The 13,566-nt window shown below is 40.6% G+C and overlaps 1 protein-coding gene across 2 annotated transcripts in view; it reads left to right on the top strand.

Annotated features, from left to right (window-relative positions):
- The window catches only part of LYPD6 (LY6/PLAUR domain containing 6), a 149,381-nt gene extending 139,393 nt beyond the window's left edge, over window positions 1-9,988 (top strand). For both annotated transcript variants that reach the window (XM_050750484.1, XM_050750483.1), the window contains exons 4-5: window positions 5,013-5,143; window positions 7,034-9,988. In XM_050750484.1, coding sequence (XP_050606441.1) covers window positions 5,013-5,143; window positions 7,034-7,201 — 299 coding nt within the window. In that variant the 3' untranslated portion in view covers window positions 7,202-9,988. The remainder of the gene's footprint in view (window positions 1-5,012; window positions 5,144-7,033) is intronic.
- Window positions 9,989-13,566: the final 3,578 nt, after the last annotated feature.

The raw sequence follows: 13,566 nt of genomic DNA, 5'->3' as shown, positions 1-13,566 counted from the left end.
ACCTCTACACAAATGTTCATAGTAGCTTTATTAATAATATCTCTAAACTGGAAACAAACCTGGATGTCCTTTCAACATCTATACTGTGGAATACTACTCAGCAATAAAAGTTAACAAACTCTTAAAAATTAACAAACCCAGTGAATGAGATTGAGTGAAAATGCCCAATTCCAAAATATTACGTGTGTGTGACTCATTTACATAACATTCTCAAAATGACAAAATTATAGAAATGCAGTACTGTTTAGTGGTTGCCAAGGCTTAGGGAAGGGGTGGGGGCAGGAGGGAAGAGGGTGTGACTATAAAAGGTCAACATGAGGGATGGTTATGGCTGTGAAGATGTTCTTTATCTTGACTGGGTTAATGTTAGTATCACAGTTGTGATATTATACCATAGTTTTGTAGTTGTTACCATTTGGGGAAACTAGGTAAAGGGTGTAGAGGATCTCACTGTTACTAGTATTCCTTACAAATGTATGGGAATCTACAGTTATCTCAAAATAATAGGTGAAATTTTAAAAAAAGTTTAAAAACAAAAGGTCAACTGTTTTGATCAGAAACTTTGATCTAAAAGGAAAGCCAGATACCCCAAATGAGAAAGTTAAGAAGGACTGGGGCAACATGGAGAAGAGAGATAACACTGACCTGGTTGGGAGGAAGATCAGGAAGGTTTCGCAGAATTTATCACATTTGGATTGAGCCTTGAAGAATATCAGGCATCCAGGAGTAGAAGATAGGAAAAAATATGCAGACCAAGCTAAGGATGCACATTTTTCATCGTGCATGGTCAAAAGTTGTGGTACTATGTCTCAAGGTATATATGAGGCAATGAGATAGTTTGGAGCCTCCATCAAGGAGAACCTTGAGTAATGAGGGCTAAGTGCCAGGCTCTGAGTTAGAAATGAAATTAATTGATGATTCTATCAGGGAAGAGCAGTTACTCCAATGCACTTGACACACAGCTTCAGGAGCAGAGAGAGCAATGGCCTATTCCCAAGCCACTCAGGTAGGCCAAATAGGCATAGTAATTCAACAATCAGGATTCCTTGACAATTAGGTGGCATTCATGCTTTCATGTATGGTGAGTTGCATGTTAGAGACAAAGAAAACAAGAAACGATGAAGTCCTGAATTGAGGAAATGGAAAATGGAATAGGAAAGATCAGATGGATAATGGAGACATTTCAGAGGACTTGGAGACTCCCAGATTAGGGAGAAGTCTGAGCTGATTCCAGATTTCTAGTTCAAGTTACTGGAGAAGGGACCAGGAGGTCCCTTCCTGAGATAGATATATGTGAAGATAAAAAGATGCAAAGGGGAGGGAGATAATGCATTGGGTTGAGACACATTAAGTGTGAGGTGATCCTGGCAGTGTCCAGAAAATAGTTGATAATTTGGTTCTGCAGTTCAGGAGAAAGAGTCAGACTGAAGACATGGCATCCGAAGTTTGACGAGGCCACTTGAGTGAGAAGAGGTTCAAGGACAGAACACGGGAGAATATTGACTTTCATATTAGGGAAAGTGTTGAAAGTGGAGAGACCAGAGATGAGGAGAACATCTGTAAGATGGAACTCTGAAGTCTAGGATGGAGAGTCCCACAGATGAGGTTATCCATAGTAGAGTCCCAGAGTCACAAAGAGATCCTGCAGGGTCAGACATGGGAAAAGGGCATGGAATTTGATGCAGAAGGAACAGTCGTTGCAGGGAAGTAGGTGGCAGAAGTGAAGAGCTGCGTGAACAGTAAGGAATGGTGGCAGGGAGAGAGCAGGCAGCTGTGACTGGCTTTTCATTTTTCAATATAATTCTTAGTATTACTATTAAAGTATTCTCCACCCATTAATTTTCTTACACGTGAAGAATTATTCTCTAGCATCATTTTTATCAACCTGTATGTTTATGAAGAAACTAAAACTAGCAGAACTGTGAAGAATAATTGAGTGGTGAGAAAACCTTTTATAAGAAAGTTGGACATTTGTAATGTCTCAATTCAAATCATCTTATGTATGTTTTGTTTAAATATAGTTTCTGTTATTAAAAACAATATTGGTAGGTAAATGAAAGTTTGCAATTTAGCTTTGGGTTACTTTTAAATTTCAGAACTAGATTATGAACTCTGTGTGCATGCGTGCACATGGGTGTGAATTTCATAAAAATTACATTTTCCAATTGTTGATGAAGTTCTCTTTTCCATTTCTGATTTTAATTGAATGCCTGTGAATCTAATAGTAAAAGACTTTTGTTTCACAACCTCTGGGAATACCGTGTAGTTGCAGAATATGAGATTTTAGAGACTGAAACTAACCTGGTGGAAATTCAAATTCATCTTTTTATCTTTTAGATAAAAGCCTTTGAAATCCTTTTAGTGTGAAGTTATCAGCAGGCTTGATTCTCATATTACCTCATTACTAACCCAAGGAGTTTTCAAAATGCATGGAGAACAATGCTCTGTGGCTGAAACTTGGTTTTTATCCTTACTCCAGTCCAGTGATAAGCCAAATGTGGCCCACCTAGTTCTACTTGGGAAATTCTGCCTGTTCACCCCAATATACTGTTGGAGATCACAAGATCACAACACATATAGAAGGTTCTCATAAATTGTGCACTGAAGAAACCTGTTCAACTTTGAGCATTTTCAAAACTTCTTAAACCACAGAACCTTTTTCCACATTAACATTTCATAACTCACCTAGGATTTTTGTAAGATAAGAAGTGAAATAAATGCTTTTGAGGGGTTGATGCTTCAGCACTGAGGTCTGTACTGCTGGAAGTGAGGGCAGTGTTCTCTGTATATTTTTGTTTCATGAATTGGACTGGGTGAAGTAAAAGAAAAAATTCTTACTGCACTGATCTCCCTTCTACCCCCAGAATGGCAAAACATCAGCTTACTAGGTATTAAGCTTTTGCATGTTTTCCTGAAAAATTATTTTCATCAGTTGTTGTATCTACTTTCATTCAATGGAATACGCTGTCCATTAATAAATGTATAAGATATTTTGTTAAAGATAGAAAAGTATGAACAAAGAAGTAGTCAAATCAAGTTCACCAATTGTTATTTTAAGGCTTATTTAAAACAGGATAATTCACTACTTGGAGGAAAAGGCTAATTTCCAAAACTGCAGCTATGTAGTGATTTACTTATTCCATAAGCCTATGATCTTATCTGCTCGGATTTACATTTGGAGCAGTAAAACCTCTGGCAGCTGCTCTTAGCTGTCTGCATGAAGAGGAGACAGGAGATAAGAACATTCCTGATTTTATTGCTCTCTAGAACATTTGAAGTTGGGGTGGGGGTGGGAAAGATGAACCTATTGTGACCATAAAGCGTCCATCGAGTCTGATACCAAAGAAGTAAACCAGTCCTTTTAGAAGATGTGGTAAATCTCCCAGGCCACCGGCCTCCATTTTTCAAAACCTGTCAAAGGCTTAAAAAAGTGGAGAGCTGCTGCCTCATCTTCATCAGAAAAGCTATCACTCCAATGTTAACATAGTTTAGGGCTTTGGGAGAATTATTGCCAGGTAGAAAACTTTCAACTATTCTTATTGTGAGCTCCCCAGATGACCTTACCCTACTCCCAAAGAGCTCCGTAAGACCCTTAGCAACCTTGGAGCATCCAAAGAGCTCCGTAGGACCCTTAGCAACCTTGGAGCAAGTCTCAGCCCAATCCAACTAACAATTCCAGCCAGGATGCAGTGTGGGACAGCATTTAGGGGAGGGTGTTGACACACGCTCTGCCCAGGCACACCCACCAATAGCATCACCACTGGGAATGTGGCAGCTCTTAGTACGATTTAATTGGAAACTATTTGGGATTCCTGTCAGGTGAGGGTCTCTAGGAAGACTTAAAACCCCTGAGTTTTGATGACTTCCAGGATGTGCTAATGGGTCTGTATTAGCTCATTCTCAGGACCTAAAATTTTCTTATGCTTTATTTTTTGGACATTAGTTCTTCAGTTAAAAGCTGCCAAAATCATCACAGAATCTGGTAGGGGGGATTTTTTATTGCCTAATAAATAATCTCATAGGAGGTCATAATTCCATATTAGCCACTAAACATCTGAAATGTATAAAGCATGCAAAGTTGGGTCCAAGATGTGGATGAAAAACAGCTCGGTGACATTTCTTAAGAATTATTCATTTTCTTTTTTAATGTGAAAGGAGAGCAAGAACATTCTCCTAAATCCCATACTTAGAAAGCTGAACATTGCCTGGAGGTCTTAAAGAATTACATTGACAAAGCCATTTTTCTTTAGTTTTTAAATTACACATAAAAAGTTCCCCCAAAGAATTTTGGAAGAAATCACAAGCTTTCAGATTCATTAGACATAGAAGGACCTCTGGAAACTCCCTTCATGGCCTTCATCTGTCGTCCTAGGAAGACACTGAAATCACGCTAGGGAGAAACGAAGCTCCTCAGTTTTGGAAAAATGTTCATTATTGTTTCAGTCTTCCTCTGTAATGCACCCTGGACCCAGCTATGCTCAATAGCACAAAGTTTTGAATTGTTCCGCTCTTGTGAATAGCTGCTTCCCCCAACACACACACACACACACGCCAGCCACTGCTGTAGTGTTTTATCTCCTTGAGGACCGCTGTTGTCTGCCTAACTCATTTTAACCCTGAGTTCTTTGAACCTCTTTGTCCTTTCATCTTCCTTAAAATTGCTATGACTTATACCTCTTAAGTCATCCCCCCCGAACCACTCATCCCCTAAAAATAAAAATCAGTCCAGTGGCAAAATTTGTTGAAAGGCAAGGAGAAACCATTGTGTTTGGTTTATGGGAATAATGCTGGGCAGAGAAATCTTTATTCTTTGAAGACTGTCCTCCTACCATGGCACAGTGGAGCTCTCCAAGGAGGTCTTTGGGGGTGGACATAAACTCAAAGCAATGCACATCTTATGTGCTATTAGGTCTTTTCTGAAATGATAATGCTGACACTCCTGTTATTTTCCTTTTAGGCAGGTTGGGCCGACATTTCCCATCTCAAATAAAATATATTTTCTCTGTTGACAGAGACCAGATACTGCTACACTCAGCACACAATGGAAGTCACAGGAAACAGTATCTCAGTCACCAAACGCTGCGTCCCGCTGGAAGAGTGCTTATCCACTGGCTGCAGAGACTCCGAGCATGAAGGCCACAAGGTCTGGGCAACAGAGCAAGTGACCAGTACTACATGGCCAGCTGCTTCTCTTCAGACATCTGCCAGTAATCATGAGCAGATTCTTATTCCCCCATGAAGGCTGCCTTTTGACTGTCTTTATGCTCTATGAAAAGACTCTTCCTTTCGTGTTTGCTCTAAAAGAATACACATATATACCAGAGCATAGGACAACTGATATAAATTGTGTAAACACACATCAAGAGGGTATTCAGTGTTATTGTAAACCCTTTCTTCACTCAGAGGAAAGTAATAAAGCTACTAGAAAAAAGAGGAGCGAGGGACCAGTGATGCCCATCACGGTGAAGCTTTGCAGATGTACCCCGTTCATTCATCACAAGGGGACTGAGGCAATTCAGCTTTGATAACTTTCTGTAAAGTAGGGCTCATATTGTGACTGGGATGTTAGTTTGGCGAGGGTCCGTTGGCTCTTGAGTCATTAGATAGGTGACAAGAGACCTATCTTGTGTGTTTGCTTAAGCTTTTTCACCTGGTACTTGTAGAAGCCTGTATACGGAAACACCTGGTGCCTACGTACAAAAGCGCTCAGTGTAAAATGAGCTTGGGAGGTAGCCTTGAAGGGCCATGTAAAGATCACAGAAAGGCAGCCTCGCCTTCCTGCTGTCTGTACCTGTGACCTTAACATATCAGGCCTTGGCCTTTATTTAGCAGCTGAACACTTCTCCTGCCGGTGGCCTTCCTGCTGGTTTGGGCAATGTCCACTCTCAATACCTGGGAACAGCACTGTCAGTAAGGGCTTCTTTCTCTTAAGGCAGACACCTAATTTTCAAGCAACCTCTTGAATACACTAATAATTAAAATTTTAAATATAATCTGCCTACTCTGCTCCTGGTTCAAACTGAGTAAAACCAAAGGCTTTCCCTGACCTCTCCAGCAAATTGGACTTGATTCTGAGAAGTTACTGTGGCCTCTTTACTAAGGAGAAAGTTAAGGATTAGAGAAGTTGGGTCATATGCTCAGTCACACAGCTGGTAAGTAACAGGCACAGAATTCCAACTCACCTCTGGTTTGGAGTCTATCTCTGTAACATTATACTGTCTTCCTGGCACATGTCAACTGTGACTAAAGACTCAAATCCCTGCAGGATAATGACTGTATAGAATATTATTAATAACCATCCCATGACTAGGAATCACCTGGGAATCTTGTTAAAATGGAGTTCTAATTCTCCGTCTGGGGCAAGGTTTGAGATTGTGCGCTTGTAACAAACTCCCAGCTGATGTTGGAGCGGCTGGTCTATACTTTGTGTAGCCCCAAGACAATTTTTGCACTAACTCTGTGGGTTTCTTTCTTTCTTATGATCTACAAGTAAGGTGGTGTAAAGCAGGAATAGCTGCATGAATGAAAACCCTTCAAACATTAACTCACCCAATGAGAATGGAGACACTTATGCAAACAGTTCTATGAAAGTCAGTACACAAGTTGAAATTACCTGGGTTGTTGCCACTTGACTCTCACTTGAAAACTTAGCAAATGAAGGCTTACCCTCTCTTCCTCAAGTAGTCAGAAAGAGCCTCATGGAAAAAGAACGAGTTTCGTTATTCCCATTTTAAGGGTGAAATAACTGAGGCCCAGGAAGGCTACACACCTTTCTAAGAATCGTATGAGTAGAGGGGTGTCAGAAACAAAACCTAGATCTCTTGAAGTTTAGCCTGGGGAGTTTTCCTGTTGACCAGATTGCTTCTAGATGAAATATTATCCCCAGCCTTCCTGAACGTAGAGTTCCATCTCCTTCATAGATCAGGTAATTTTTACTTGCATCTTGCCATGTGGGTGACAGTTCCTTCAAAAACCCTGCCTCCTTCCAAGACATGCTGGCTTCTCATGATCTTTTTTTCTTCCTTTCTTTCAGGTCTGCACTTCTTGTTGTGAAGGAAATATCTGTAACTTGCCGCTGCCCCGAAATGAAACTGATGCCACTTTTGCCACGACGTCACCTATAAATCAGACAAACAGGCACCCACGCTGTATGTCAGTGATAGTGTCCTGCTTGTGGTTGTGGTTAGGGCTCATGTTATAGCAGCTCGGTGGCTCCATGTGTTAATAGCGATCCGTGGGGATCTCGATGGTCCACAGTCCTGCATGAGTCATTGGCCTGACAGTAATTACACACATGTGACACAACACTCTTGGAGGTCATCACAGCCAAGCATTGCCACTTACCATGAGGAATAAATGTTGCTTCGTTGTAGCCATTTTGAGTCTAACCAGGACCCATCAAAGCCTTCTCTCAGTACAGCCCAAGTTCCATACCATAAACCTTTGTTTTCATTCCAAGAAGTAGTTCTGCATTTATCGAGATCTGGGGTTCTTAATTTGGAAGAATACGTGCATGAAATGCAGTAGGTCCTGAGACTCTAAGATATTAGGAGTATGTTATAGGGGCATGTATCGATGTGGGCTTTTCAGGAGAAAAGTAAAGAACCATTGGTTTAAATATAATCATGAATTCATTTGTAGCTTTAGAATTTTAAAACATTGACTCCAAAACGAATGGACTGTTTCCTTGGAAATTCTGACTGAGTCCCTGGAAGAGTAGTAATTCCAACAATTCCAGCCATTTGTTCAATTAATTTTCTTAACATTCTTCTCCCAGTGCTGGGAATTACATTCCCTCTGTTCCATGCAGAAGACAAAAAGGCAATCATAAAAGTTCGTTACATTTGTGGGGGTGCCTGGAGGAGGATTTTCCCCCACTTAATGGAGCCAATGTCCATAAAGTGACTGTGTTATAATATATTCTTCATATAATATACTTCATGTAATTGGTGAGATCGGCCTTCTCCTTGACTTGGCACCTAATTCTGCTTCATGAGATCCTAGATTCCACCTGAGTCAATTGTGTCCAGAGCCCCAAACCAGGATGGAGTTGTTTTCCCCAGATATGGGGCTCTATTCAGCCATAGGTAATCTAGACAGAGGATTTCAGAATGAAAGGAAAATGTGTGGAGATTAGTCCTAGTTCATTCTGAGGGCCAACTAAGTGGCTCAGCCAGCTTCTTACTCCATCGGCAGTTCGTACTGCCAAAGAGCTCCCACTTCCAAATCCCCAGTGACTTTATGGAGAAGAATCTGCATTAAATTGTCTTTAGAATGATAGGGAAGCAAGGCATAAAATGCGACGATGAGGAGAAAGTAGACCAGTGGGGTGATTGCAAGACTAACGAGACTCAATGGGCAATTTTTATTTCTTTTAGATATTGTTTTTGAAGTAGATGGTAAAGTTTTTGTCATCCTTCCTGTATTTTTTGTACCCCAAGTTATGATTTTTCTTCTTCCTTGTAAATAATTTAAACAGTATTTATTTTTGTAAGGCATAACTAGAAACTAAAATATATTCTAAAAAATTCATTATTCTGAACAAAGTGATCAAATTAGAATACGTATTTTCAACAGTGGTAGAGCTTTTAATATATGTTTATTGAAAGTTATCTATAATACTTGCACCAGTGTTGAAAAAGTTAACGTGAGCAAGAGCAATATGTCTCAAGGATTTTTCTCATGGTTTCCTCAGTGATGGTGTCCAGGAATCATTCAGGTGGTGACCATCACTGGTCTAAGTTTCCGTGCAGGGTTTTGGGATGTGTTTGTGTGAAACTTGGTAGAACCATGGCTAATAAAGAGGACAGTGTTGTCAGGGTCCATCTGCCCTCCATAGAAAAATGTCTCTGGCTCATAAAATGAGACTCCCTCAGGGACTAAATATGAACTGACAGCAGTAACTCTGATACAAAATAATCTAAATTGCATCAAATGGCCTTAATTCAGAGTTTGTTAGGCTTATCAATATGTTACTTTTAATTGGGGTAGGAAAGTAGAGGGAGAGAAAGCAAGACATTTATTAAGCACCTCATATGTGCCAGGCACTATGCTAAGCACTTTACATAAGTTAGGATTAATCCCTGCAAGAATCCTATAAGGAATGTTACTAGTATTTCCACTTTCCAAATGGAGGTACCAAACTCAAACACAATGTTGTGAAGCTGTTTCCTTCAGATTTAGGTTATGTGGGATGAGGTGGGATTGAAGAGGAAAGAAAGGTGGAATTATCCCCATAGGAATACTTTCAGGCCTGACTTCATGGGAATTCATCTATCTTATCATGTGGAGTTTATCTCGCCCTGCTGTTGCAGGATGCCATTTGCATGTGTCCCCAGATGATGTTTTTTCTTTGGGGAGTAGGGGTTTGGCTTCCTCATTCATCCCTCTTGCTAAAAGAGGAGATAGTTGATGTTGCATCTAAAGATGCTATAAGACAATGAAAATTTGATGTTGTACATACCTACAAGTACCATTTTTGTGCATGATTACACTCCACTGACATCTTCCAAGTACTGCATGTGATTGAATAAGAAACAAGAAAGTGACCACACCAAAGCCCCCCTGGCTGATGTACAGGGATCAGTTCCACAGTGGTGCAGATTCAACTACCACCCAGGGAGTGCTTGCAGACTCTGCATAGATGTTGCTGCATGCATCCCATGTGCCTGTCAGAATGGCTTGTGTTTAATTCTCTTGAAAGAAAATGATTTGCTCACTATCTCCAGCCTCAAGGAGCCAAGGGAGGTCATTCACATGGAAGGTCCAGGACTGATCAGCCATCTGACTTTTCTAACACATTAAATTCTCCATTAAATCTCACCATTGGTAATGGCTTAAGTGTAAAGAGCCATGATGTGTATATTAAGCTATGTGCCACATATTTATTTTTAGACCCTCCACAGCATTCATGTCAATATGGGATTAATGCCTAAACTTTGTAAATATTGTACATTTTGTAAATCAATGAATAAAGGTTTTGAGTGTATCTTACCAGGCTCCTCCCTGCAAATGCACATGTCAATCAATGATTAATGCACCCAGGTTATGTACAAGGCACTGGGCTTATTAGCACCACAGGGAACTTGCTTCCGGAGACTCGCTTTCTAGTTGTATAGACAAGAATACACGCATGAGAAGATACAACACAATTCACCAATGCCAAATGATTCATACAGTCTGTTTACTGCAGAAAATAAAAGAAGGAAAGACGACCAGACTTTTCAATAAGGTCTACAGCTTCCCAAGAGCATGTCTTTGGTAAATCAGGAAATATAAAAATTATGTGTGTGTATGTGTAAATATACCACCCTATTAACTATTTTTAAATCTTACTCTATTTTGGGGGTTGTGTTAATGATGATACACCAGAAAAGATTTCCTCTTGATGGTTTCTCCTGCAACAAGAAACAAATATTGGAATAGCGTACGTGTCATTTTTATCTATATAATGAATTTATTATATTTTTCTTAGTAAAGTGATAGACATCAAAAGCAAGCTTGAAAAATGTCAGCTTGTTTGTGATTCCTGATTATTCTCCTCCTCCTTGTTTTTGTTTTGTTTTGTTTTGTTTGAGACAGCAGGGTCTTGCTCTGTTGCCCAGGCTGGGATGCAGTGTCACCATCATGGCTCACTGCAGCCTCAAACTCCTGGGCTCAAGTGATATCCTCCTGCCTCAGCCTTCCGAGTAGCTTGGACTACAGTATAGGCATGTGCCACCACACCTGGCTAGGTTTTAATGACATTTCTTGCAGAGACAGAATCCAACTATGTTGCCCAGCCTGGCCTCAAACTCTGAGGCTCAAGCAATCCTCCCACCTCAGCCTCCCAAAGTTCTAGGATTATACATGTGGCCACTGTGCCCAACCTCTGGTTGTTCTTTAATTACTTATGTTTTGAAATTTCCAGGGAAATCTTTTCCACAAATTAATATGTTTTCTCTTGGTCTGAATCAGTGACACAGTTGGTCACTGATGCTCCTTAAAAGTGTGGTACTTACGTGAAGATAGCTCTTATTGCTGATCTCCGTGAATAGTTATGTCTGTTTAATGTCAATGGTACTGCAGGTGGACTGTGCTTTTAGAAAATTTGATTTTGAAGATACAGACTTACATGTTTACTTAATGTGGGTTTTTTGTTTGTTTGAGACAGAGTCTCACTCTTGTCACCAGGCTGGAGTGCAATGGCGCAATCTCACACTTACTGAGACTCCGGCCTCAGCCTCCTGAGTAGCTGGGATTACAGGTGTCCACCACCACACCCAGCTAATTTTTGTGTTTTTAGTAGAGACAGGGTTTCACCATGTTGGCCAGGATGGTCTCGATCTCCTGACCTCATGATCCACCTGCCTCAGCCTCCCAAAGGAGTTTTAAAGAAATTCTTCACTTTATAAATGTATTTCATATCCCTTTCCTAACACATTTATTTTATTTACAAACAAGATTTAGGGCATGCCAGCTCTGTAAAAGTTAGAAGTGCTGCCTTGGCTGTGTTACAGTATCTTTTATCTGAAATACTTAAAGAGTGCTTACAAATGTTTTTATAACTTTAACTTACCTACTAGGAGTGAAGTACATGAAAACACTGAGAATCTGTTACACATTCTCGTCGTAACCGGGGGCACTTGAACTTAAAGATTCAGATATTTTTTCTAAGATTGCACCAGAACTTGGGGCAGGAGTAAGGCATGGACATGAAGCATCATGACTACCTTGGGGCACTCGTCACTAGAGTCTACTGAAAACGGGCCTATGATTTAAAAAAAAAAAAAAAAAAAAACATTTCTGACATAATTTGGTGTTACAAAACCAATGCAGATTTCCAAAATGTCTTTCAAATGAAGCTGTCACTTTTAGCAGTTACTCTCTCTAGCTATTTAAAAAAATTATGGCCTGTCTCATTAGCAATTACTATTGTCTTGCTGTTTATTGTCTTTGACAAATTTTAAGTCCATTGTGGTTGCTGGAATTGGATTGGGGGACCTCTACATAACTGTATTTTAAACTGGGTAAAGACCTAAAATCTAGAGCCTAAGAAATTTATCTGGGGTCCTCTTTTCTATTACCCCAAAAGAATAATTTTTGTATATGACTATTTGCAAAGCACTTTTATATACCTTGCTTCAGTTGATCAGCATGACCCCGTTTATAGCTTTCATAGCTAAAGCTTTGGAGTGATTTTGGGAGGCCCCACTGGTGGTTTATACTACAAGGATTTTGATCCCTGATCCAGGACTCTGTTCCACACACACACACACGTCACCAGGGTGACATGCATAATGGCCTCATCCATCTCTGGCACTTTTACTAGAAAGCCATTTCTCAGGTCACAAAGAGTAAGTAGAACCTTAGAAAACATCTGTTTTCTGGGTAGTCTACCCCCTTAGATTTATACAGGAGAGAAAAGAACCCTAGAGAACCCAGATCATTTGTCTCTGAGAATGACACATTGCTTGTGTTAAAAGATAAAGCTCATCAAAATGTCCCTTCTTTGATGCTCAGAGTAATTTAAGACATGGGTGATAGAAAACAATTTAGAGACCTCCTCTCCCTTTACTGTGGGATTGGCAGTCTCATGAGGACCATCATGGTAGTGAAGGGTAGAGAATAAAAGGGCAAGGTTTTGCAGGACAGCAAGCTAGCCTAATGGAAACAGACTTTTTCATTCTCATTTGAGAAGAAAAATATTCTGGGAAAATAATCATTTTCAGAATTATAGCCTAAAAAGGTAGAATGATGTGTCTAAATTAGACCTTATCAGTTATTCAGAAGTGGTTTTCTCGGGGTTTATGGCAGGTCCCATGTCAGAAACTGGCCTCCCAAATCCATGTGTTGTCTCTATGCTCAGAGTTGAGGCCTCCATTGATGTCCTGGGGTGGTGACAGGGCTTGTGTTGTCAAAGTGGGAAAAAGTGTATCTGAAAAGCAACTGTTGGATTTAGGCAAAATGAACAAAATGCCACCAGGATGTAGCCATGATGCAAAGAGAAGGGCTAAAAATAAGCCATGCTCTCAATAAATCCATTCATCTTTGAGAAGAATTCAAAATAGACTTAGTGTCTTGCTGCTCTTCCATCTCCAGAGGAGCGTGACTGGGCCCCATGGAGTTTGCACCCAGAGTCTGAGCACATGCCATCCCCCCCCACACACACACTGGTGTGCCCCTGGCGATGGCTGGTGGTCCAGCTTCACAGCTACCTGCTGGCTAAGCTTTCCCCTGACCCTAGTTTCTCCCAACCATAAAAAAGGTCTGTGAACAGCGAGCAACCCACATCACACAGTGGCATGTGAAGACCAGTTGTTTGGGGAGAGGGATCATGCTTGAGAAGCTTGGCACTGAGGTGCTTTGGGTGGAAAGGGGCTGAGTAGATGTCGGTGGTTGGAGAGAACACTTCTGGACTCACTCATGACTCAGCCTGGCTCAGTCCTGGCACATGTCGGCACTGGGTTTGTCCCTGCCTTTAAAGGCTTTAAACACTCAAAGGGTTGGGCCCATCCTTGACTTTAATATGTTTAATTACTTAATAACCTTGTGTATGTTTTGCCACCTCCCTAAATACCAAGTGTG

This window comes from Macaca thibetana, chromosome 12, assembly GCF_024542745.1.
Source record: "Macaca thibetana thibetana isolate TM-01 chromosome 12, ASM2454274v1, whole genome shotgun sequence".
NCBI lineage: Eukaryota > Metazoa > Chordata > Mammalia > Primates > Cercopithecidae > Macaca > Macaca thibetana.
Note: the sequence above shows the minus strand (reverse complement) of the source record. Positions and strands in the feature narration are given on the sequence as shown.